At 50.0% G+C, this 27,279-nt stretch overlaps 1 protein-coding gene and 1 long non-coding RNA gene across 2 annotated transcripts in view; both read left to right on the forward strand.

The window, feature by feature from the left end:
• Positions 1–19,539, forward strand: part of LOC120385078 (zinc finger protein 850-like) — a gene marked incomplete at its 5' end in the record, with an annotated part of 387,202 nt that extends 367,663 nt beyond the window's left edge. The window contains one exon of the mRNA XM_039504205.1: positions 18,583–19,539. Coding sequence (XP_039360139.1) covers positions 18,583–19,389 — 807 coding nt within the window. The remainder of the gene's footprint in view (positions 1–18,582) is intronic.
• Positions 19,540–20,126: 587 nt separating this feature from the next.
• On the forward strand, positions 20,127–22,798 carry LOC120385087. Its single transcript, XR_005589255.1, has 3 exons — positions 20,127–20,369; positions 20,720–20,901; positions 22,481–22,798. It is a non-coding gene; the product is annotated as an uncharacterized LOC120385087 (long non-coding RNA).
• Positions 22,799–27,279: the final 4,481 nt, after the last annotated feature.

Below are 27,279 nucleotides of genomic sequence, written 5' to 3' on the forward strand. Positions count from 1 at the left end.
GCCAGCAGTCTGGATCCACTTTGGTTTAGGTGGAGCCCATCCTTCCTGTATAGGCTCCCCCATCCCCAAAGTTTCCCCAGCTCCTAATAAATCTAAACCCCATCTCTCTACACCATCATCTCATCCACGCATTGAGACTCCGAAGCTCTGCCTGCTTACCTGGCCCTGCGCATGGAACTGGGAGCATTTCTGAGAATGCCACCATAGAGGTCCTGGATTTCAGTCTCTTTCCTAGCAGATTAAATTTGGCCTCCAGGACGTCTCACCTACCCTTCCCTATGTCATTGGTATCTACATGTACCATGACCACTGGCTCCTCCCCAGCACTACACATAAATCTATCTAGATGCCTTGAGAAATCCGCAACCTACGCACCAGGCAGGCAAGTCACCATACGGTTCTCCCGGTCATCACAAACCCAGATATCCTTGTTTCTAATGATCGAATCTCCCATTACTAACAGCTGCATTTTCTTAATGACTGGAGTTCCCTCCCCCGGTGAGGTAACCTCAGTGCAAGAGGTTACCCCAACACTATCTGGAAGGAGGGTCCCAACTATGAGAAGCTTTCCCTCTGCCCCCGTTGACTGCTCTCATTCCCTGGGCCTTCCATCCTCCTCAACAGTGCGGGGGGGCTGTCTGACCGGAGTTGGGACAATTCTATAGTGTCCCGGAAAGCCTCATCAACATACTTCTCTGCCTCCTTAGCTCCTCCAGTTCCAACACCCTGGCCTCCAAAGCCTCCACACGGTCTCTGAGGGCCAGGAGCGCCTGCACCAAATGCCCACATACATACGTGACATAAGAACGGCGTGCAGGTCAGATCCAAAGGTCCATCTAGCCCAGTATCCTGTCTACCGACAGTGGCCAATGCCAGGTGCCCCAGAGGGAGTGAACCTAACAGGCAATGATCAAGTGATCTCTCTCCTGCCATCCATCTCCATCCTCTGACAGACAGAGGCTAGGGACACCATTCCATACCCATCCTGGCTAATAGCCATTGATGGACTTAACCACCATGAATTTATCCAGTTCTCTTTTAAACGCTGTTATAGTCCTAGACTTCACAACCTCCTCAGGTAAGGAGTTCCACAAGTTGACTGTGCGCTGCGTGAAGAAGAACTTCCTTTTATTTTCTTTAAACCTGCTGCCTATTAATTTCATCTGGTGATCCCTAGGAATCTTCTGTTGATTATGCTGCACTTAACCCTCAGTTTTATTTGAGCAAACAGGAGATATTTGACACTGTGCGATACGGCTCCTGTGCTCTGTTCCCAAAGTGTTCTGCAGCAGGGGAGGGTCTCTGGTAGTGTGTGTGTCACTGGCATATTGGGGTGATGCTGAAACAGGGCAGAGTAGAGGTGGCATTGTGGGGCTGGCGTAAATCTTCTCTCTCCATTTCCCCTTCCAAGAACCGAGGGGACAGTAACCCTTACCCAGTGAGGTCACATTCTCATAAGAACATAAGAAAGGCCGTACCGGGTCAGACCAAAGGTCCATCTAGCCCAGTATCTGTCTACCGACAGTGGCCAATGCCAGGTGCCCCAGAGGGTGTGAACCTAACAGGCAATGATCAAGTGATCTTCCTCCTGCCATCCATCTCCATCCTCTGATGAACAGAGGCTAGGGACACCATTCTTACCCATCCTGGCTAATAGCCATTTATGGACTTAACCTCCATGAATTTATCCAGTTCCCTTTTAAACATTGTTATAGTTCTAGCCTTCACAACCTCCTCAGGTAAGGAGTTCCACAAGTTGACTGTGCGCTGCGTGAAGAAGAACTTCCTGTTATTTGTGTTAAACCTGCTGCCTATTAATTTCATTTGGTGACCCTAGTTCTTGTATTATGGGAATAAGTAAATAACTTCTCCTTATCCACTTTCTCAACATCACTCATGATTTTATATCTCTATCATATCCCCCCTTAGTCTCCTCTTTTCCAAGCTAAAGAGTCCTAGGCTCTTTAATCTTTCCTCGTATGTGACCCTCTCCAAACCCCTAATCATTTTAGTTGCCCTTTCTGAACCTTTTCTAGTGCTAGAATAGTTCTTCCGCATGACATCCCAGTAGAGGGCTCTCTGAGTGGGGTCCAGCAGAGCCCACTCTTCACTGGTGAAATACAAAGCCACCTCCTCGAAGGTCACCAGCCCCTGAAAGAGCGAAAGGCCAACACTCAATACCTGCTGCCCCATTCACAGCCCCACTACTTGTGAGGAGAAGAGCCCATCAAAGGGAAGCCCTGGGTGGCTTGCAGTCAACAAAGTCCCACCCCCACCCTGGTCAGAGCATCCAGGAAACATCAGAGTGAGGGGACAAAGAGAGAGCCCCTTATCTCTCCCAGCAGATCCATCACACACCTACTAGCCACAGACTGATAGAGGAGAGGAGCCCCTAGCAGGGACCAGGAGAGCTCCTGGTAGGAAGCCCAACACCCTCCTCATTGTGAGGAGCTGGATATGAAGGGAGGGGAATCTCCCCTAACCCTCACTGGTGGGTGCCCCCTTCATATCTCACAGCAGCCACTGGTTAGTCGGGTCAGGCTCCAGCACTATGAGTCTGGTCAGTTTTCCCAGCCCCATTCACGTGGGTTATTTTCTGCTCCACAGACTAGAGCATTTACACCTCTGAACCTCATGGGTCTGTTCCTAGAATCTAGGCCACTTATTAAACAACTCCCAGCAGGTTTGTCACACCCTGTCCTCCCTTTCTCCACCCTGTGCATTTCCTGTCCTGCTCCAACCTCCAAACCAGACTGTGCAAACCTTCCCAACTCCACTGTATTTGCTGTCCCTCTTCCTCCTGTAGGAACCCACCAACCCCCCCTCAAAAAAATAATCCCTACCTGAGCTGGCTCCACTGCAGCCATTTCTCTTCCCTGTGTCATGGGAGGATGGGATGAGCTGGAGAAAAACACGGACGTCATTCTGCAGCCTGGCAGGGTGAGAAGGGCAGTTGTGGAGGTTTCAGAACAGGCTTTAGTTAATTTCACATCACGAGTCCCCCAGGCCCTTTCCCTGCACACAGACATCATAGACTCCGCCATGCTGGGAACATGCTTGATCTCTTTAATTACAGTGTAGACCTGGCCCCTCCTGCCAGGCTAAGCCCACAGAGAGATTTTTAACCTCCCTTCTCCCTCCCCTCACCCCGTAACAAAGTCTCTGAACACAAGGCTAGAAAAGAGCAGAACCAAAGGAGTCACTGTGGGGGATTCCCTCAGACAGTGACCCCAGGGCAGCCACACCCCAGCAGGGGGAATATGGAGTCAAGAACTGGTTTCTCCTCTGTCTGAGCCTTTTCTTGTTCACTGGAAAGTGGTTCTGCCCAGGGATGCTGCAATACATGTGTCTGGGTGGACTAGAGAGCTGGAAATCTCTCCCCCCACTCATTTCTCCCACTGCCCCTTTCAGTGTCTCCCTCCCCAGTCCTCTCTGCCTGCCCCTCTGGCTGGGACAGTCCCATTCCTGGAGGCTTTGATTTCCCAGGGCTGGATTTTCTCCTGGCAACTACTAATGGGAGGAGAAATGGGGGGGAGGGGGCTGTTTGTGCAGAGTCACTTTCTTGCCAGTCCCCAGCACTTTTCCTGAGGTCTGTTACCTGGAGTCTGTGGTAGAATTTGTATTAACAGGGCCCAGGGCTGCCCTAGGGGGCTAGGACGAGCGGAGAAAGTCATCACTTTGGCAGGGCAGAAAAGAAGCTTTAATTAAGGTCACTTCCCAGCAGAGAGGCCCCACTGGGGGAGCAGCAGCTGCTAAGCCTGGTCTCCCAGATCACAATGGAGGCTGCAGCATCTGACCCAGGAAGCTGAACCCCAATATCCTGAGCAGAGCGGGACAGAGCGTTTGAGCAGCTTCCCTCCTTTAGCTCTCTGGGGAGAGCAGCTCTGCTGATCTCAGTTGCCCCACTGTCCATCCGGAGTCACTCCTTGTCTTTCCATGCAGTGACTCTGGATTAACAATGGTCTCAATGAAACCAGATTTCAGGAAGAATGAGTCCAGAACGCTGTGGAAGAGACCATTGTGTGGCATTTCTAGCCCCTTCCCACCTGCCTCACCCCCCGGATCTAGGACAAGGACTGGGGGGGGGGCATGAATATTCCCTGCGGGACCAGAAGTTCCTGCAGTTTTCAAGAGGGGAGAAAAGCAAAATCTGTGATTTCACCTGACAGTGTTTGGTAAGTGGATAGAAAGTTACCAGGGTGAGTGGGCCTGGCTGGGGGCTGCCTGGCCGCGCTTGGAGCCAGGATTGTGGCACAAACTGATCCGGGAGCAGGATCAGGGTTAGCAGCAGCCCCCAGACACCCCCCAGTGCCTAGACCCCACAGCCAGGGCCCCAGACACCCCCAGAGCCCCAGCCAGGGACCTGCCAGATCTTCCCTGGCCCCCAGTCCCCAGAGCCCCTGGCCAGGGCCCCAGACACCCCCAGAGCCCCAGCCAGGGTCCTGCCAGATCTTCCCTGGCCCCCAGTCCCCAGAGCCCCTGGCCAGGGCCCCAGACACCCCCAGAGCCCCCCCAGCCCCAGGGAGAGCTGGACACTGGCGAAGGGGAGAGAAAATGGGGCACAGCCGGGGGGGGGGCAGGGAACTTCTCAGGGGTGGGGGGAGGGGGGTCACCCTGGGGGCTGCTCGTGGCTCTAGGGAGAAAGGGGGCGGGGGGTCCCCACGGGGGGGGCAGCGGTAAATCCGAGGGGGTCTCAGCCCCCCCCGTTGTCTCCCCGCTCCCCGGGGGTCACCGGCGCCCCCCGCCCTGGCCGGGCGGCACCGACACTTCCCCCCCCCGCCCCTGTCCCACCCCCCCCGGGACCCCCCCGCTCGGCCCCGCCCCCGGGCTCGCGCCGGGACCTGGAGGCTGCAGCTCCGCAGCGGGGGCGGAGCCCGGGCCGGGCACGGGGGGGTTAATGAAGGTCTCTCCCGCCGCGATCTGCGCATGCCCAGAGCACAACGGCAGAAACCCTTCTCCGGCCCGAGAGAGGCTCCAACGGCTCCGCACGAGCCAGGCAGAACCGCAGCGACCCAGACGCGTCCGCGCTCCGGCTCCGCCTCCCTGGCCGACGTCACTTCCGCTCCAATGAGAGCCCGGAACTACATCTCCCAGCCTGCCCCGGGGCCGCGTCCGCCCTCCCCTGCCCAGGTAAGGGAGCTGAAACTGCGCATGCTCCGTGCGAGCCCCGCTGGGGGCGGGAGAATAAAGTTGCTGCTGCCGCCTCTGTGTGAGCCGGTGAGTGAGAGACCCGGGGGGGGCGGGCACGTGACTCTGCCCCGGGGAACCTGGGAGAAGCCTCGGAGCCGCCTCGGGGGGGAGGGGGAGTGAGTCGGGGTTGCGGGGGGGGGTCATTGGGGAGGGAAATTCGAACTGTTTTGTGCAGCCAGGAAATTCCCCGGGGTCAGTTCACTGAATCCTCCCGTGTTTGTGCCACGTCCTCCCACGTACAAAGTCTGTCAAGTGTTTCCCCCTTTCTCTCGCTATCACACGGGGCTATAAAATCCAGGGAGATCCCCCCCCCCCAATGATCAGCTCTCTGATCTCCCCCCATAGTGCCCTGGTCTCCCCACACTTCTCAAGTGTCCATTGAAAATCTCTCCCGGGGGGGGTCCCCCCCCCCGTTTTACCTGCAGCGATTTGTCCTTGTCCCGGTGGGAAATTGTTGCCCTGGGTCAGTCCCCAGCACGTGGCTGCCCCTGGCGGGGGGGGGGGTGAGATGCCGGTTCTCTGCCAGGGCGGGGACGGGAGGGGCACGTGTCCCCCGTGGGGGCTGCCCGGACCCCGGTTTCCTGATCCCAGTTACTGCCCCCAACTACCACCACAGCCACCTGCCCATCCCCCACTGCTGCCCCCTTCCCTCATCCAGGGACCTGCCAGCTCCCCCCCCCTAACTACCAAGACCGTTTCCCTCAGCCCCCAGTCACCTGCCCATCCCCCACTGCTGCCCCCTTCCTTTATCCACGGAGCCTTCCAGCTCCCCCCCTCTTAAATCAGCTCCTCAAAGGGCTCCCTGCTGCCCATGGGAGGAATGGTGGCAGAGGGAGGTGCCATCACTTTGTGTTTATGTATTGGATAGTCTCATAAAATCCAGTCAAACAGCGCCCCTTTTCCCTCTAGTTATTTAATAGCAACATAAAATCCCCCCAGATCTTGGTGTTTTTCTCTCGTGTTGTCAATTGCTTACCTTGTTACACGTTTATCCCCTAAACATTTGCTCCACTTCCCTTTAGTTGTCTATTTCTAAGTGAATATCCCCAGAGATTTTTTCCTTGTCTCTCTAATGATAAAATAAAAAGGAAATCTGAGATTTACACCTTTCCTCAGATTCTTAAACATGGATAAAAATGTTTGCAAATGTTGCCCATTTCTGCTCTATTCATTTATCAAATATTGATGTGAAATACACTCAGATTTTACCTCATACCAACAACTGATATAAAATCCCTCAGATTTTACACTTTCTTCTCTATAATTGGCAAAAATGGATCCAAAATCGCTCAGATTTCCACCCTTTCGCTTTCATTTCTGAACATTGATCTCAAAGCCCAGGATTTCCCTCTTTCTACGTCATTATCAAATATCAATTAAAAATCCTGTCGGGTTCGGGCTGTTCCCCATGTCTCTAAATCCCAGCAACTTCTCCTTCCTTGGAGGGGACCTGTTGCCCTGAGTCATTGTCCATCCTGGAGGTCGCAGGGGGTTAAATTGCCCAGTGATCATCTGTCCCCTCTGCTTTGAGAATCATTTGTTCCTCCTTTATCTCTGTTAAAATGTTTGCTGATGAAAGAGACCAGACACACGTTTAATACCCATCAAAGCCAGAGGCCTCCCCCTGTTTGGGGGATCGGTGGTTCCCAGCTGGTAACGGGAGAATTGGCTGGACCCTTGTCTTTTCTCCAGCTGGCATGGGATGAGGAGGTCACTGAGTGCAGTGTGGGTCCAGAAGTATCCCAAAGCCCATGACAAATGGTCTCTGGGAGGGGCTGCTTCCCACATTGCTAAGATGTAGCCACCTCTGGGGTGGATCCATGGTGACCATTATTTGCTAGTGACAGGGCATGGACATGTCTTACCTTTCTGCTGAAGGGCAGGCGGGGGTCCTAGGCAGGCAGTGAGTTCCCATTTGGGGTCCCTGGCTGGTGGGGGCTCTTGGTGGGGGGAACCCTTTGGGATTCCTAGCCTGGCAGTGAAGATCTGGTGGGGGTTCTCTGGCTGGTGGGGCTCTGAGGGGTATCTGGGGTCTCTGGCCAGAGATTCTGGGGGTTGGGTCCCAGGGAACATATGGTGGGACCCTGGCTGGGGGGTCTGGATTCTGGGTACTGGGGTGTTTGGAGGCCCCTGGATGGAGGCTCTGGGGGCTGCTACTAACCATGCTCCTTCTATCTCATCAGCTTGTGCCAGAATCCTGGCTCCAAGCACTTTCTGGCATTCCCCAGGCAGGCCCAGTCACCATGATAACTTTCTAGCCACTTATCAAACACTGTGAGGTGAAGTGACAGATTTTGCTTTTCTCTTCTCTTGAAAACTGCAGGAACTTCTGGTTTCATAGAGAAAATTCCTGCCCTGATTCCTTGTCCTAGATCTGGGGGGTGAGGGAGGTGGGAAGGGGTTTATCACTATCTTCCACAGCATTCTGGACTCATTCTTTCTGAAATCTGGATTCATTGAGAACATTGTTAATCCAGAGTCACTGTATGGAAAGACAGGGAGTGACTCCAGATGGACAGTGGGGCAAATGAGATTCTCCCTATGAAGAGGGGCTCTCATTAGCAGCTCTCCCAGAGAGCTAAAGGAGGAAGCTGCTCAAACGCTCTGTCCCTCTCTGCTCAGGACATTGGGGTTCAGCTTCCTGGGTCAGACGCTGCAGCCTCCATTGTGATCGGGGAGACCAGGCTTAGCAGCTGCTGCTCCCCCAGCGGGGTTCTGTGCTGGGAAGTGACCTGAATTAAAGCTGCTTCTCTGCCCAGTCCAGGTGATGACTTTCTGCAGCTGGTACTAGCAGACCTGGGCTTTGTTAATACAAATTCTGAGCCACAGACTCCAGGTAACAGACAGACCTCAGAGAAAGTGCTGGGGACTGGCAAGAAAGTGACTCTGCACAAACAGCACCCCCCCTCACCCCCCAATATCTCCTCTCATTAGTAGTTGCCAAGAGAAAATCTAGCCATGGGAGAGCAAAGAGCCAGGAATGGGCTTTCCCAGCCAGAGGGGCAGGGAGAGAGGACTGGGGAAGGAGAGACTGAAAGGGGCAGTGGGAGAAATGAGCGGGGGGAGAGATTTTCAGCCCTCTAGTCCACCAGACACATGTATTGCAACATCCCTGGGCAGAACCACTTTCCAGTGAACAAGAAAAGGATCAGACAGAGGAAAAAAGTCTTCCAGACTCCATATTCCCCCTGCTGGGGTGTGGCTGCCGTGGGGTCAGTGTCCGAGGGAATCCCCCACAGTGAGTCCTTTGGTTCTGCTCTTTTCTAGCCTTGTGTTCAGAGACAAAGGGCAGGTCTATCCTACCACCGGATCGGCAGGTAGCTCTCTCCCATCAACTCCAGTACTCCACTGCCTCAAGGGGCGAATGCGGAGTCGATGGGTTAGCAGCAGCAGCAGTCGGATGCTGCAGTAAGTCGATCTAAGTAAGCTGACTTCACCTACGCTATTCTCATAGCTGAAGTTGCGTATCTTAGATCAACCTCCACCTCCAGTGTAGACCTGGGTTTTGTTATGGGATGGGGGGAGGGAGAAGGGAGGTTAAAAATCTCTGGGCTTAGCCTGGCAGGAGGGGCCAGGTCTACACTGTAATAAAGAGATTGAGCATTTCTCAGCATGGCAGAATCTAGGATGTCTGTCTGCAGGGAAAGGGCCTGGGGGAATCGTCCTGTGACATTAACTAAAGCCTGTTCTGTAACCCCCACAACTGCCCTTCTCGCCCTGCCAGGCTGCAGAATGACGTCCCTGTTTCGCTCCAGCTCATCCCATCCTCCCACGGGATAGGGGAGAGAAATGGCTGCAGTGGAGTCAGCTAAGGTAGGGATTATCGGGGGGTTGCTGGTGGGTTCCTGCAGGAGGGAGAGGGACAGCAAGTACACCAGAGATGGGAAGGTTTGCCTAGTCTGGTTTGGAGGTTGGAGCAGGGCAGGAAATGCACAGGTTGGGAAAGGGAGAATGACAGATTGTGGCAAACCTGCTGGGAGTTGTTTAATAAATGGCCTAGACTCTAGGAGCAGACCCATGAGATGAGGAGGTTGAAATGCCCTCAATTCTGGAACAGAAAATAACCCACCTACATGGGGCTAGGAAAACTGACCAGACTCCCAGTGCTGGAGCCTGACCTGACTGACCAGCGGCTGCTGTGAGATATGAAGGGGGCACCCACCAGTGAGGGTTAGGGGAGATTCCCCTCCCTTCATATCCAGCTCCTCACAATGAGGAGAGTGTTGGGCTTCCTACCACGGAACTCTCCCTGGTCCCTGCTAGAAGCTCCATCTGTATCAGTCTGTGGCTAGTAGGTGTGTGATGGATCTGCTGGGAGAGACAAGGGGCTCTTGCTTCATCCCCTCACCCTGGTGTTTCCAGGATTCTCTGAGCGGGCTGGGGTGGGACTCTGTTGACTATCATCCACAGAGCTTCCATTTGATTGAAAGTGTGAGTGGGGCAGCAGGTACTGAGTGCTGGACCCTTGCTCTTTCAGGGGCCATTGACCTTCGAGGAGGTGGCTGTGTATTTCACCAGGGAAGAGGGGGCTCTGCTGGACCCCACTCAGAGAGCTCTGTACAGAGACGTCATGCAGGAGAACTATGAGAATGTGACCTCACTGGGTAAGGATTCCTGTCCCCTCGGTTCTTGGAAGGGGAAATGAAGAGAGATGGTTCATGCCACCCCCCAATGACATCCCTACTCTGCCCTGTTTCTGCATCACTGCAATATGCCAGTGACACACACACTGCCACAGACCCTCCCTGCTGCAGAACAGTGCACAGGAGCCGTATCGCACAGTGTCAAATATCTCCTGTTTGCTCAAGTAAAACTGGGGTTTAGGTCCAGCATAACGTAAGAACATAAGAATGTCCGTACTGGGTCAGAGCAAAGGTCCATCTAGCCCAGTATCCTGTCCACTGACACTGGCCAACTCGAGGTGCCCTGGAGTGAGTGAACCCAACAGGCAATCACCAAGTGATCTCTCCCCGGCCATCCATCACCCTCCTCTGACAGACGGAGGCTAGGGACACCATTCCTTACCCGTCCTGGCTAATAGCTATTAATGGAGTTAACCTCCATGAATTTATCCAGTTCTCTTTTAAACCCTGTTATAGTCCTAGCCTTCACAACCTCCTCAGGCAAGGAGGTTCCACAGGTTGACTGTGTGTTGTGTGAAGAAATACTTCCTTTTGTTTGTTCTAAACCTGCTGCCTATTAATTTCATTTGGTGATTCCTAGTCATAGAATCATAGAATCATAGAATTCAAGATCAGAAGGGACCATTATGATCATCTAGTCTGACCTCCTGCAAGATGCAGGCCACATAAGCCGATCCACCCACTCCTTAGCAAGCGACCCCGCCCCATGCTTCGGAGGAAGGCGAAAAACCTCCAGGGCCATTGCCAATCTTCCCTGGAGGAAAATTCCTTCCCGACCCCAAATATGGCGGTCAGCTGAACCCCGAGCATGCGGGCAAGACTCTCCAGCCAAACCCTCTGGAAAATGTTATATCATACCATTGACCCATTGTACTATTTACCAGTGTGGCACTTAATTGACCTATTGACTAAGCCCGTTATCCTATCATACCATCCCCTCCATAAACTTATCTAGCTTAATCTTAAAGTCATGGAGGTCCTTCGCCCCCACTGTTTCCCTCGGTAGGCTGTTCCAGTATTGCACTCCCCTGATGGTTAGAAACCTTCGTCTAATTTCAAGCCTGAATTTCCTGACTGACAATTTATATCCATTTGTCCTCGTGTCCACATTAGCACTGAGCTGAAATAATTCCTCTCCTTCCTGGTATTTATCCTCTGATATATTTAAAGAGTGCAATCATATCTCCTCTTATCCTTCTTTTGGTTAAGGAAAACAAACCGAGCTCCTCAAGTCTCCTTTCATACGAAAGGCCTTCCATTCCTCGGATCATTCTAGTGGCCCTTCTTTGTACCTGTTCTAGTTTGAATTCATCCTTCTTAAACATGGGAGACCAAAACTGCACACAATACTCCAAATGAGGTCTCACTAACGCCTTTATATAACGGGACTAGCACCTCCTTATCCCTACTAGAAATACCTCGCCTAATGCAACCCAAGACCGCATTAGCTTTTTAACGCCACATCACATTGCCTACTCATAGTCATCCTGCGATCAACCAGGACTCCTAGGTCCTTCTCCTCCTCCGTTACTTCCAACTGGTGCGTCCCCAGCTTATAACTAAAGTTCTTGTTAGACATCCCTAAATGCATAACCTTACACTTCTCACTATTGAATTTCATCCTGTTACTAATACTCCAGTTTACAAGGTCATCTAAATCTCCCTGGAGAATATCCCGATCCTCTTCCGAATTGACAATACCCCCCAACTTGGTGTCATCCGCAAACTTTATCAGCCCACTCCTACTCTTGGTTCCCAGGTCAGCAATAAATAGATTGAATAAAATCGGACCCAAAACCGAGCCTTGAGGAACTCACTGGTAACCCCCCTCCAACCGGACAGTTCCCCCTTCAATACTACCCTCTGCAGTCTCCCCTTTAACCAGCTCCTTATCCACCTCTGGATTTTCATTTCGATCCCCATCTTTTCCAATTTAACCAGTAATTCTTCATGCGGTACCGTATCAAACGCCTTACTGAAATCCAGATATATGAGATCCACCGCATTTCCCTTGTCTAAAAATCTGTTACTCTCTCAAAGAAGGAGATCAAGTTGGTTTGGCACGATCTACCTTTCGTAAATCCATGCTGTAATCGATCCCAGTTGCCATCGGCCTCATGCTCGGAACCACTCTCTCTTTTAAGATTTTTCCATGACTTTGCATACTACAGATGTTAGACTAACAGGCCTATAATTTCCCGGGTCACTTTTTTCCCCTTCTTGAATATAGGAACTACATTAGCTAATCTCCAGTCAGTCGGTACAATCCCGAATTTAGGATTTATTAAAGATTATCGCTAATGGGCTAGCAATATCCTCGCCAATTCCTTAATATTCTAGGATGAAGATTATCCGGGCCCCCCGATTTACTTCCGTTAAGCTGTTCAAGTTTGGCTTCTACCTCAGATACCGTAATGTCTACCCCCATATCTTCATTCCCATCGGTCCCTCTATCACTATTCCTTAGCCCTTCATTAGCCTCATTAAAGACCGAGGCAAAGTATTCGTTCAGATATTGTGCCATTCCAAGATTATCCCTAATCTCCACTCCGTTTAAAGTTTTAAGCGGTCCCACTTCTTCTTTCTTGGTTTTCTTCCTATTTATATGGCTAAAAAACCATTTGCTATTGGTTTTAATCCCCTTCGCTAGGTCCATCTCCACTCGTCGCTTTGCCTTTCTCACAGCTTCCCTGCACCCTCTGACCTCAATAAGGTAGGTTTCCTTGCTGATCCCTCCCATTTTCCACTCCTGGTACGCTTTCTGTTTTTTCTTAATGACCCCTCTAAGACGCTTGCTCATCCAGCTTGGTCTAAAACTGCTACCTATGAGCCGTTTCCCCCTTCTCGGGATACATGCCTCTGACAACTCCTGCAACTTCAACCTGAAGTAACCCCAGGCGTCATCTGCCCTTAGATCCCTAAATATGTTAGCCCAGTCCACTTCCCTAACTAGTCGCCTTAATTTAGTAAAATTAGCCCTTTTGAAATCATACACCCTAGTCCTTGTGTTATGAGGCATAAATAACACTTATTCACTTTCTCCACACCAGTCATGACATATAGACCTCTCTCATATCCCCCCTTTGTCTCTTTTCCAAGCTGAAAAGTCCCAGTCTTTTAATCTCGCCTCATACAGAAGTTGTTCCATATCCCTAATCATGTTTTTGTCCTTTTCTGAACATTTTCTAATTCCAATATATCTTCTTTGAGATGGGGAGACCACAGCTGCATGCAGTATTCAAGATGTGGGCATACCATGGGTTCATAGAGAAGTGATATGATATTTTCTGTCTTATTATCTATCCCTGTCTTAATGATTCCCAACTTTTTGTTTTGCTTTTTGACAGCCACTGCACGTTGAGTGGATGTGTTCAGAGAACTATCCACAGTGACTCCGAAATCTCTCTTGAGTGGAAACAGATAATTTAGACCACACCATTTTATATGTCTGGTTGGGATTATGTTTTCCAATGGGCTGCACTATGTGCTATCCTGACATCCAGTACTGCTGAGATCCTGCATTCAGTGATCTCCCTGCCCTTCCTGTTCCCTTTCTCCACTGAACCCCACCAGCCCATGGTTACTGTTCCCAGCTTCCCCAGGACTCTCTCATTGTCTCTGGACCTCTCCGTCAGCAAGAAGCAGTGGCAGGGAGACTTGCCCTCTCTCTGGAGTCTTGGATTTCTGGGACATGGATTTACTTTCTCTGTGTTTTGGGAGCCTCTTTGAAATTGAGTGTCTGTGACATTAACCACAGTGCAATCTGGAGTGTTGAACAGCTGTGTCCCCTCGGTTCCCCAGGCTGGGGTGCCTTTTACACTGCTCTACTGTGAGAGCAGCCACTCCTGGGCAGGTAACACACAGTCTCCAGTATGTAACTCGCTCCCAGCTACACAGTATTCAGTGCTGCTAGTCAGTGACTCACGAATTACAGTACCCCATTGGAGAACCCCAGAACATTCTCTGTTCCCAGACTTCCCCCAGAAATGTGCATCTTGTCCTGTCCAGCACACTACAGAACAACGCAAGCTCATATGAAGTCTGTTATTTCATCAGTGGAAAATGACACGTGCCAACCTTGTCATTCCAAATGGAGTTTCCAACACACTTGAATCCAAACACACTGGTTAGGTAAAACAATAAAACAAAATTGTTAACTGCCGGAAAAAAATCTTTTCAGTGACTATGGGTAATGAGGCATAAAAGTCAGAATTGTTTACAAAAGAAATGCAAAGATAAAACACAAACTAACACCTAAGTTAACAAGCTAAAATGGATTCAAAGCAAATGTTCTCTCACCACGTGCTGAGACAGGCTGGTTTTCCTTTCAGCCAGGACTCCCCCTAACCTGCCCCTGCTGCCCAAGTTCAGTTCTTCAGGATTTGTCATGGGCAGAGGGAAAGGGGAGAGAGAGAGAGAGATTTTCCTCACTTCTTTTTATAATTCAGTCCTTTCTATTAGAAACAACTTCAGTTCTCAGCTGAATCATGGTGCCAGGCTGTCTTCTCGTAGATATGAGTTTCAAGTGTCCCTGTGATGGAATGTAAATGTCTTCTTCACACCTTCCCCCTGCCAGCGAATGGCTGTTTGACCAGCGGTTTGCCTTGCTGTCTCTGAGGAACTGGTCTGTGGGTGTTCCCCAGAATTGTAACTTTTTGTAATATCATACAGTAAAATCTCATAACTTTACATACAGTGTTACACATTTTAACAGGAGGATAATATTCAGTAGATTATGCAATTTCAAGTGATAGTTCACAAACCATACTGTGTACAAAATTGATCATAATTTTCCAGAAGAGTGAACATAGGATTACAGACTGACACAGGGCCTGTCTGTGTGTGTTCCCAGCAGATATGTGGCTATTTCAATCCCTCCTAAGCAGAGTGTTCTGCATCTTCAAGGACCTGGGCAGCTGGTTCTGGGAATTCACTGGTTTACTAAGTGTGACACTGTCTGGAACTGTGCGACACTTTATATTATTATTACTTTATTATTCCAATCTGATAAAATTGCAATGAATTGTGCTAGATATGCCATGTTAGGTGTCAGGGAAAATGTTATAATTTTCCAAGTATGATCATTTTGTTTGTATCACCTTTGTAGTATGAGCTATAGATACGTAGGGTATATCTGTATTCCAGACTGTGGACTGTGATTCTGGGTGACACACCCAGATCTATTGGCATCAGCACTGCCTACCCTGTTTGATGGTCCATCCAGGGTCATCAGCTGTACAATGAACCCACTGAAAGGATCAAGGGGATACACCTATTGACTCAGCAAGACATGCAGGGATATGCCTGTGTACTGAGACCTCCAAGGCTTTTCCATGCCCTGTGCAGTGAAGCTTGTGTTTGGGACACAGGAAGTACAAGCCACATGGCAAAAGGAATGTAAAGGGCAGCTGCATCATCTCCATTTTGTCTTCAATCCCTCTTCCTGCCTCTGGAGCAACTTCTCTACAAACCGACATAGACCCCGACTCTGTGGGTGCTCTGCACCCACCGGGGAGCTCAGCTGTTGGCAACTGCCAATCCCCTATTTAGCATGCTCAGCAGCCCTCAGCAGCTCTTTGGCTGGCTGTGGCCAATCAGCTGTTTGGCGCCAACACCCGCCTATCAGCTGTTTTCCCTGCAGCTGCTGTAGCTCCCAGCTCCACTGCAGCCGTGTGTGTGAGTCCTTTTAATTTTCAGGGCTTGGCAGCTTCTGGGCTAGGGGTGGGGTGGGCAGCCTCGCGGCAGAGGGCTGGGGGGAGACGGCTGGGCAGCTTCTCGGCTTGCCCCAGGGGACTGATGGGAGCAGTACGGACTGGGGGGGAGTTTCTCAAGGACTGAGCCAGCCATTCTCAGCCCCCCCTGGTGTCTCCCCCAGGACCTGTGCTTCCCCCTCCAGCCAGGAGAAACCAGCGGTGGGCCCCCTTAGTGCTGGGCAGGGGGACAAACCAAAAGACATTGCTCCTTTAAGAAAAGCTTGCCCTGGTGTCTGATGAGTGAACTTGGCCTGAGGCCAGCTGCTCGCCCCCTCCCCGTGCTCCAGCCAGCCAGCCGGGTGCACCCAGCCATGGCCAAAGGGGAGAGGGGCTTCACTGCAGCCCTAGCCCCAGGTGCAGATGAGCAGCCCCCCTTCCCCGCCCGGACCCTGCCTGTGCCCAGACTCCTCCCATGGGGGCTCTGGGAGCTCCCAGCCCCTACGGCTCTGACCCAGGTCCCAGGGCTCTGCATCCATTCCCCCATGTGTGGGGGGACAAGAGGGGCCAACACACCACCAGTGCTTCTAGCCGCATCCTCCCCGTGGGCTCTTCTCCATGGCCGGCTCTCATGCCTGGGAAAGTAACGCTTGCTCCCCTCAAAGCCGTCTCCCCCTCCCCTGCCCAGAGCAAGCTTGGCTGAGGGGCTTTTCCTCCCCGAGAGGAAGTTTATCCCTTCCCGCACCGACCAGCATCTGCATCAGGAAAGATTGATTTCCTTCCCCTGGATCCATCCACCCCCCATCTCCTCTTCCCTGGGAGCTGCATTCCTTTTGCTGCATTCACCCCCGTGTATGAGCTTCAAGGCAGGAGACACGGCCCTGCTTCACCTTGGGATGTCTGAGCTTGTCTTCCTTCAGGGTGCTGGGCTGCTGCAGCCCGGGGGAGGAAGCAACCCCTCCCCCTGCCTTTGGCCATGATCCCATCAGGGCTCCCCGCCCACAACGTTGCAGAGCGGGTGAGGGAGTCAGCGAGCGAGCTTCAAAGTGGGGGTGGGCTGCAGCCTGGGGCACTGGGAGGAGCTGGAGTGACACAGCAGCCCATACAGCCGGATGAATAAATGGGCCATTTCTATGCTGGGCTGTTGAATTAAATTTCTCTCTCTGGCTCAGGGTGGGCAGTTCCTGGGCTGGCCACAGTGGGTGGGGCTTGGGGAAGACAGAGCTGCTTTGAGTGCGTGGGTGGGAGCGGGCACTAAACAGGCACCAGGAGGTGGGGAGCAGAAAGAGAGAGATGGGGAAAGGGTCCCAGGTAGAGAACAAGAACTGAGAAACATCAGGAAGGGGAGATACCAGTTATAGACACACTTTCAATGAGTACACTGGAAGTGTATAAATATGCTGAAAATAGCCTCCCCTCAAAACTGGCAGAGCCCCCCTCCAGCACAAGAACCCTCGCCCTTACGGCAGGAAGGGGTGCAAAGGAGGGAGCGGTAGGTGGGAGGCATTTAGGGCAGGGGGTCGGTAAGGAGGTGGCATTCAGGAGAGTCTAGGGAGATGGGGCAGGAAGAAGTACAGTGGGGGCGGGGCTTTGGAGAAGGGGGCGAAGCCAGGATGGGGCACCCACCAGCAAAACCAAAAGTCAGCACCTGTGCAAACTGAAGCCTTGAACAAAGGACTGGATGACCCATCCAAGCTGTGGCTGTGTTCCAAACAGACTTTCAAGCCGGCAACTTACCAATACTGCTAAGAAGCTGATATATAGATTTCTGAATGTATCTGACTCCTTTCCCATTTAACAACTTTCTTTCTGTTTCTGGTTCCTTTCTCTTTCTTATCTAAACTTTTAGTTTAGATGCTAAAGTATTGCCTGGCATCATGGTATTTTTGGTAAGATCCAAACCCATACTGACTTGGTAACGTGGCTGACCCTTTGGGGTCAAAAGAACATTTCGTTTATGTGCACAGAGTTTTTAAATAACCTCTCACTGTACCGGACCTAGGTGCTGATTGGGAGTCAGAGAAGTGCAATGCAATAAAGGGGGCCGTGTGATTTCTTTTTTCAGCTTCTCAATAACCCGTGTGGGGGATCAGAAGCACAGTTTGTGTCTGGTCAGTGAGTTTAACTTCAGTGTTAACCACCAGTTTGGGGAGCATCTGCTCACCCTTTTTCAACCTGCCCTGACCCAGGCACACCAGGTCACACTAAGCACTGAAGATAAATTAATAGAATGTTTTTTATGACCAAGTCTTCAGAAATCCACTGAACTCCTTTTGTTTTCTTTTATCTGAGCAGGGTTTCCAGTTTCCCAACCTGATGTGATCTCCCAGCTGGAACAAGGGGACGAGCCATGGGTCCCAGACCTCCAGGGTTCAGAGGAAAGAGAGATCCTGAGAGCTCCCTGCACAGGTGAGGAAACATTAAAGCAACTCAGAATCTGTAAGTGCCTGAAGGAAACATCTGGGATGCCCTACAAAGCCCTTGGGAGGTCTCTCAGTTCATTATTGTCCCTAGCAGGGGTCGTATCCTCAGGGTAAATATAGCTCATGGCTTCCTGTAGACCCTAGCAGACACCAGACAGTAGCTTCCTCCCTTCCCCCGTGAATTTGGATGGGATGTGGAGGCTGAATTGATCCCCTCCTCTCTCCTGTTTGGGGGAAGAGTTTGGGGGAGTTCAGTTCTTGATTTTTATTTGACTTCCCTTCCGCACTTGTTTTGGTTTGGCCTTCCCCTTTCCATCCCTGTCTGAGGTTTCTGTCTCTATCGCAGCAGGTGACACAATGGTATGTGAGAAAGAGGAGCAGAATTCTCAGCAGGAAAATGTTGAGCAAGTGGATAAACACAGAGAATTATCGCAAAGATCAAAAAGAAATCTGTCGAAGAGTCATGAGCAGGGAAGATCCTGTGAGATTCAGCACACACCAGAAAGAGAGCAGAGAAACCAGCCAGGAGAGAAAATGGGTAAATTTATTTCCTGTCGGGGAACTCAGAAGAGCATCAAGGAAACCACAACACAGCAGGAAATCCTCATGGGAAAGAGGGAAAATACATGCACTGAGTGTGGGAAAAACTTCACTCGAAGATCAACCCTTTCTGCTCATCAGAGAATCCACACAGGGGAGCGGCCCTATAAATGCCATGAGTGTGGAAAATGCTTCACTGTAAGATCAGCACTTTCTGATCATCAGAGAATTCACACAGGAGAGAGACCCTATGAATGCAGTGAGTGTGGGAAGAACTTCACTCACAGCTCAAACCTTATTGCCCATCAAAGAATCCACACTGGGGAGCGGCCCTATAAATGCAGTGAGTGTGGGAAATACTTCACTGAGAGCTCAGCCCTTTCTGCACATCAGAGAATCCACATGGGGAAGACGCCCTTTGAATGCCATGAGTGTGGGAAAATCTTCAGTCGCAGCTCGCACCTCATTAGACATCAGACAGTCCACACAGGGCAGAGGCCCTATGAATGCAGTGAGTGTGGGAAAACCTTCAGTCGCAGTTCACACCTTATTAGACATCAGACAGTCCACACAGGGGAGAGGCCCTATGAATGCAGTGAGTGTGGGAAAACTTTCAGTTTCAGCTCACATCTTATTAGGCATCAGATAGTCCACACAGCGGAGAGCCCCTATGAATGCAGTGAGTGTGGGAAAACCTTCAATCGCAGCTTGCACCTTATTAGGCATCAGAGATTCCACACAGGGGAGAGCCCCTTTGAATGCAGTGAGTGTGGGAAAACCTTCAATTGCAGCTGGAACCTTATTAGGCATCAGAAAATCCACACAAGTGAGAGAACCTATGAAAGCAGTGAGTGTGGGAAAACCTTAGGGCCCAAAGAAATTTTGTCCAACTCCACTTCCTAGTTCAGTGTGTCTCATTACCGTTCCAGAGGATACCAGGGTTAGATTGAGAACAATCATCCTTCACCGTTTGGATGCAAAGAGAGAGTGCTTCATAGGACATTCCTTCCCTGTGGATCCCAAACTGGCTGCCTGAGTGGGTAATAAGGACTTTCAGGCTGTAGAAATGATGGTAACCAATGAGGCAACAAATGTGTCAAGCTCCAATTTCAGACTTCTGGATACTCACATGCTGAGTCCTGATTCTAAGGTTTTGTGTCTGACGCTCTGGCTACACAATAAAGCTGATGTTGGTGCAGCTGTAGCGCTGCTGTTACAGATGCTCTCCACCAATGGGAGAAATCTCTTCCCTAGGACTTTATTAGTCCAGCCCCCACAAGTGGCGGTGGCTATGTTGGCAGGCAAAGCTCTCCTGCCGATGTAGTGTTATTTCACAGGGGAGGAGGGTTTTGTAACTACATTTCTCACCAGTGTGTATTTTTCTGAGCCCTGAGAAATATTGTTACACCAATAAATGTCTTTAGTGTAGACTAGACCTTAGTTTTCTCTTGTTTTATGTATTTACATCACTTCTCTTTGAAAGATTAAAAAGTGTGACAAGAGAGTTATTTTTCCCATGATGCAAACATTCCTATATAAGAAACCCCTTCCACCAACACACATGGCAAAAGAGCCAGGGATATATGAACTCACATGTAGTGTAAGGAGTTCTGGTAGAAAACCTCCTCCAAAGGCTGAGATGGGAGAATGTGTGTGAGAAAGAGTGTATGAGAATATTGGCCCAGTATAGATTTAAATTTTTTGTATTTCAGATAAACTTTGAAGCTAAGCAAAATACGTTCTATTTCTATTAAAAGGAAAACTACTCGAGGAGACAAGTTGTATAACTTTTTACCCACTTAGCCTGTAAGGGTCACTGAGTTCCCCACGTCTCTAATTTGCCAAGGAAAGGCCTGACATCTGTCATAGGATGTGTCTAACAGGTAGGAAAGCTGCAATTGTCAACCATCAATATCAAGGAAAAGGCTGGACTCCACTGCCTTTCATGTCTAAAAGCCGGCTAGAGGCTGATCTACAATGAAAAGCGATGTTGACATAGCCACATCTCTCAGGGGTGTGAAAAATCTACTCCACAGAGAAGTAGTTAATGTGAGCCCCAATGTAGACAGGCTTGGGTTGGGTTGTCAGAAGAATACTTCCAGTGTTTGAAATGTAGACATAACCTTAGGGCTGGTCTACAGTATGTGGTTATTTTGGAATTAGCCGAGTTAATTCAAAATAAAACTGATTCCGTCTATATGCCCAAATCTTTTTTTTTTTTTTTAATTTAAAGGGCTCTTTAATCCGGTTCCTGTACTCCACCTCAGCAAGTGGAGTAGTGCTAAAATCGAGATTGCAGTTCCGAATTAGAGGTACTGTGGACACAATTTGACATTATTGGCATCCGGGAGCTATCCCAGAATGCTTCCTTGTGACCACTCTGGACAACACTCTCAACTCCGATGTACTTGCCAGGTAGGCAGTAAAAGCCCCGGGAACTTTTGAATTTCATTTCTTGTTTGGCCACTGTGGTGAGCTCATCAGCACAGGTGACCATCAGGACAATCCACCATGACAGGCGACCATGCAGAGTCCATCATCATGAGAGCCCACGCAGTCCTGGATTCACAGATGAGCTCCAGCATGGTCTGAATGGGAGGTACTGGATCTCATCGCATGTTGGGGAGACTCATCTCTTATGGGAAACACAAAAAAAGAAACACAAATACACCTCTACCCTGATATAACGCTGACCTCGGGAGCCAAAAAATCTTACTGTGTTATTGGTGAAACCGCGTTATATTGAACGTGCTTTGATCCACCGGAGTGCGCAGCCCCCGCACCCCACCCACCCCCGTTATATCTGAATTCATGTTATATTGGGTTGCATTATATTGGGTAGAGGTATATGTACGCTAAATTCTCCAGGGTCATGAGGGAAAGAGGCTACTCCAGGGACACAGAGCAGTGTCATGTAAAAATCAAGGAGCTCAAGCAAGCGTATCAAAAAGCTAGGGAGGCGAATGGGCTCTCTGGGTCACAGCCCCATACATGCTGCTTCTACCGTGAACTGCATGCAATTATGGGGGGTGATGCCACCACTACCCCACCACTGTCCATGGACACGTGCAAGTTGGGAGTGTTGTACTCAAAGTACTATACAGGATCTTTTCAGGGGGATTAAGGCAAAACGCCACATTTATTAGTAATACAGGTATCAATTAATACTCTGATATGCATATGAGATATCTCACAGTCATGCATTCACACACACACACAGACACAAACACACTCCATCTTGCTGCTGTTACCAACTAGTTGCTCCCCTTAACTGCACTGGCGAGGTGAGTTAGATGGGGGAGGGATGGAGCCGGGCTTCTGCCGATCCGGATCGATGCTCCGATGGTGACAAGACGAGACCCGGGGTCCTTCTGCAAGACACCTCACATTTATAGCAGCTTCCCTCTTATGCAAATCTAGACCAGATTCAAAATCTGGGTCTGTGTCCATTGGTCTTTGTGCTGCTTTTCTCTGGGTGTTGTCCCAATGCTGCTCAAAAGAGGGTGTTTTCTAAAGAAGGTGCTGGCTTCTAATCCCTGAGGCCGTCAATATGTCTGCGCTTCTTTGTGGGGCCCACTTGACAAGCTGTATTGTCCTTTGCTCCGGCTCCCATTCCCTCTGCAACTGTTGTAGCTGTCTGGAGGTGGGTGTCTTCCAAGCCTCACTCATTCACACCTCATTCAGTCAATAGGGCAATTGATTACAGAGTGGGGGGAAGATCTTATTCTACTTCTAGCAAAAAGGCACGTGTTTCTTTTACTGTAACTATACTATCCTTAGGGGCTATAACATTTGATACAAAGTTTTCTACCAATTTTCTATATAGGGATCTAATACAAAGTTGTATGAAAATAGAGAGGCACAATGCCAAGTCATATGAAATACAAAATAACATCATGCAAGATGCAATGTCATAAAGATACTTAATACAAAATAACACAATGCAACGTCATAAAGATTTATAGAGATCGTTAATACAGAGATTTCTCTACAGGAGTTGCAGGGAGAATGACTTTTTGGAGGATGAAGAGGAGAAGGAGGAGGACAGTGCACAAGCGACAAGTGGGGAATCCGTTTTCCCCTATCAAGGTTCCCTCCCCACTCTGAACTTTAGGGTACAGATGTGAGGACCTGAATGAAAGACCCCCTAAGTTTATTTACCAGCTTAGGTTAACAGTAAGGTGCCACCACCAAGTGTATTCCAAATCTTAGGGGAGAGCCACTTGGAACTCTGCCTTTCCCCAAATATCTCCCAAGTCCCTAACCTGTCCTTTCCTGGACAGCCTTGAGACTAATCCCCCCCCCCCCAGTCCCTACACCCCTTTTCCTGGGTAGGCTTGAGAGTATACCCTCACCAATTAGTCCTGGCAAACCTGGTGGCTGAACTTGGTGACTTTGTCCTCACCCATAACTATTTCACAGTTGGGGACAATGTATACCTTCATGTCAGCGGCACTGCTATGGGTACTCGCATGGCCCCACAGTATGCCAACATTTTTATGGGTGACTTAGAACAACGCTTCCTCAGCTCTTGTCCCGTAATGCCCCATCTCTACTTGCTCTGCACTGATGACATCTTCATCATCTGGACCCATGGAAGAGAAGCCCTTGAGGAATTCCACCAGGATTTCAACAATTTCCATCCCACCATCAACCTCAGCCTGGACCAATCCACACAAGAGCAGTATCAACAGGAAAGGGAAGCTGAGAGACTCTATGCACTGCAGCTTGCTGTGAATGGAGAGCTGGCTGCTAGAAGGGGGTGGCAGCGTGAATGGGGAACAAGTGTGCCCAAGGAGTAGAAAGCTTTGGCTCAGATAGCACCCTCAGAAGACTTCCCCAGACTGGTTTAGGGATGCTGGTGTGACCTCTCTTGGCAGCCCCCAAAGAAGGAACTGGGTGGACTAAATGGACAGTGCCCCTCTCTATCTGAAGCCTAGTAAGGGAGGTACGTGAATCCCACCAGAAGTTAAAATGGTAAGTAAGGGAGGGGAGGCTCTACTAGAGGGCCTGGGCAGCTTCAGATACAGTACAGGAGGATTTCCACTTCTGAGCCATGAAAATAGAAATTGACTTTTCCTTTCCAGATTTATCTAATATTCAGAAAGAGAATCTAGCACCTGCCTTCCAGATTTGAACACCCTCACAATTCAGGAGTGCTCAAGCTCAATTTGGGCAACTGTTATTTCATTTCTCCCAAATCAAATATGCTGATCCACTGTCATTTGCTGTAGAAAAAGTAGGATACAATTGAGCAACAAATGCTGGGGTCTTCCCAGTGCTAACTAGGGCTGGAATTGCTATTTTCAACAGCCATTACCATTTTTTTTGTTTTGTTTGTTTAAAAGGAAGACAGTGATATTGCACTGGCAAATTCCCCATAGAAACAAAGAATGGAACAAAAGAATAATAAAGGCACCTCAACTTTTCCTCATTTAGGTAGGACAGTCTTATAAGCTGGATCCAAACATCTTCCAAACACACAAGCTGAAAATTGTTCCACTTTACTGCAGTTCTGTAACCATGCGGGAACCAGTCCTGTCTGTGTTCTGTGCACATCCAAAATCCCTACTGAATGCAGAAGTGCCCTGCTTTTGTGAACATCCCACCTGATATGTTCAGCCCTTGTGAGCGAAGCAGGTTCTCATTTAGTAATTGGATGGGAAGTCTCTCAGAAAGCGTTAAGTGCTGTAGGAGGTGTTGCTTATTCACTAGGTGAAGTGAGACCTTCCTGTTACACTAGTAAACCAGTGCTGCACAGAATGCACTTTGCTCCTAGAGTCTAGAATGGGCCCTTTGCTTCTATACACAGCCCATTAAAGACAATGAAAAGCCTCCCACTCACTTCAACAGGCTTTGGCCAGAACTGGTTATACACAGGGTAACTCCACTGTCTGTACAGGGTCCTGGTCCCACAGCGGAGGGGCTTGTGAGCTTGTTGCAGAGCTGCTGCTCAGGGATGGGAGCCTCCTGGCACCCCAGCCTCCAAAATCACTCAGGCTGCACTTTCTGCACGACTAGGTGCTGGCTGAGGGGGGCGTGGGAATTGGTGGCCTCTGCTGCAGTGATGGGCAGCTCAGGTACTTAAAGCCATGGCCTAGAGGAGGGAAGTGCCTAACTGCAGAGTCTGCAGCTGCCTAGGGCCAGCGCTGAGGATTTAGAGTCCCTAGTGCTGCCGTTGCAAGGTTCAAGCATGCTCAGCCCTGGCATTGCCATCCCTCCTGCGGCTGGTAGCTGCAGCTGGCTAAGGCTGGCCTCTGGGAACTGGCCCCATGGCTGTAGCCAGAGAAGCTGCAGGTGGCTCTGTGACTACTGGGGGCTGTTAAGCTAGAGCAGCTAAAGACACTGGAGTTAACCTCAAGGAACAGAGGTCACCAGTAGGACAGGAATGTCAGGGGGAGCAGGGAAGGAGGGAGCAGGTCAGGCTTGCAGAGGGAGCTTCCAGCTGGGTGGGAGCATGTCCAAAGTAGAAAGGAAACAAGCCTGGGGAGAGGTGGTGGTGACCAGGTAGCAGACTAGTATGTAGACGGGAGCAGAGGGAGAGAGGCTGGTGACTTCAGATTCCCAAGGGCTGTCCTGACTTTGGGGAGATGGTGTTTGCAGGTGGCTGGCTCACATGGCAGGATGGGGGCTGAGGGAGGGATCTGTCAGAACTGATCAGGTATCTGCTGGCTGTGGAACTCTGAGCTGAGACTAGGACCACATGCCGTGACTGGTGACATAGGGGGTACTGGAGACATGGCTAGAGAGGGTCTAAATGAGGAAGGAGATACATCTGGGAAGTTTCCTTGGTCACTGTGAAAGTTCTACTCACTGTGGACACTGGTAAACCCATGTGGGTGTACAGCTCAATGAGAAAACCCGGGGGCTGAGGGAGCTGTGTATTGCAATGCATATAGTCATGTAGGGGTGTGTGATCAAAATGAAAAATGTCTCTGAGGTTCAGTACTGGCTATACTATGGCACCAATGGCACTGCCCCACCAGGTCCACACTCGGAGCCCACAGTGACTACATAGGGGCCCATAAATATGTTTAGCGCCAGGGCTCAAAAAAGGTTAATCCAGCCCTGACTGCCCGAGCACTATTTCAGCCCCACATTTTTGGGTGGACCTGCCACAGTGGGAGCTGCAGAGCACTCCCCCCACCACACACACACATACACACCACCCCTCCTGGTGTTGGGAGGAACAGGAGAAAGGACAAAAGAAGCAAGAGAAGAAGAGAAAGGAGGAAGGGAGGGATGGATGGAGGAAAAGGTGAAACGAAAAGGACAAACCCTAATGTCCCCAGTGATTCTAGGGGACAAAATTCCAGGTGCAGAATAAAATTCAGCCTCCTTAAGCTCATGTTTTCCATGCCTAGAATTCAACTGTCACCTGATGGATCAGACTGAACAGGTTTCAAACCTTGAGGAGGCTCTTACCTTCTAAACAGGGACATCTGTTTTCCAGTAAAATCAGGAAAAGGGAAGGAGAAAACTTGAAAGAGGCCCCTCCTGGCGCTCATGTCCGTGAACCCGAATACTCTCTCAGTCCTCAAAGAGAGACCTGGAGAAGGAGACTTGCTGAAGCAAAGCCACAGGGTCTCTGAGGTTTCCCTGACCCCTCGCCCCTGTCCTGCCTGGCTGATGTCAGCATCTCTCTGTGAGGTCACCACCTCCCCACCATCTTTGACCAATAGTCTGAGGTCCTGCAAAAGGCCTTTGTGATGTCACTGCCACACCCCTCCCTTGCTGGGCTAATGTCCTGCCCCTGGCCAGGCACTTTGGAGGTTTGAGCTACTCCCTGTGGATCACCTCACTCAAGGAGCGTTCGTTCTAGGCAGCAAGCCGGCTAGACAGTAAAACATCAGATGCTGCTCCCAATGCTACACTCAGTTTTTCAGAAATTAGTCGACTTTATGGCCAGAAGAGACCATTAGAGCATCTAATCTGACCCCCTGCATATCACAGGCCTCCTGTATGACACAATAGCTACTTTTGGGACAAACACATTCCAGAAAGGCAGCTAGTCTTCATTAAATGACATCAAGAGATGGAGAATCCACCACTTTCCTTGGTAGCTTGTTCCTGTGGTGAATCATCCTCGCTGTTGAATATTTGTGCCTTAGTTGTAATATGAATTTGTCTCTTTTCACGTTCCAGCCATTGGGTCTTGTTATGCCTTTCTCTGCTCGATTAAAGAGCCCTTTCATACCCAATCTTTTCTCTCCATTAAGGCACTTCAGCACTTCAATGAAATCACCTTTCAATCTTCTTTTGAGAAGCTAAACAGGTTGAGCTCTTTCAATAGCTCACTAGAAGGCATTTTTCTCCAGCCCTCAGAACATTTGGTGGCTCTTTGCTGCCCCAGCTCCAATTTCACAACATCTTTTTCAAATGAGGACACCAAAACTGGAGGCAGCATTCCAGTATCAATCTCACTGATGCCGTGTCACCTCCTGTGATATTATTGACATAATCTGTAACTATAGCTCACTGTTGCAACCACTCATATATTTGCAGCCAATATTGTAGAAAGATTTTCGTGTAAGGGGTCTATGGAGAGGTTCTGATTGGCTGATTATAATGATACTATCTCTAGATGTGCATCTTTTTTGTAGTTGATGTTATGAATTTTGGCTCTATGCTGCCCGTATTTCAAACTTGTGCTATGCTTCCAGGGAACACCCCAGCCAGACAAGTTGGTGTCAGTTCTGCCTAGCCTGCTTGATGGCTCATTAAGGACCATGAGTTATACAACTGACCCACTGAGAGAAGGCAGATACTCCTTGTGACTCAGCAAGGTGTGCA

The sequence above is a fragment of the Mauremys reevesii genome, linkage group 17 (genome assembly GCF_016161935.1).
Source record: "Mauremys reevesii isolate NIE-2019 linkage group 17, ASM1616193v1, whole genome shotgun sequence".
NCBI classification, from domain to species: domain Eukaryota; kingdom Metazoa; phylum Chordata; order Testudines; family Geoemydidae; genus Mauremys; species Mauremys reevesii.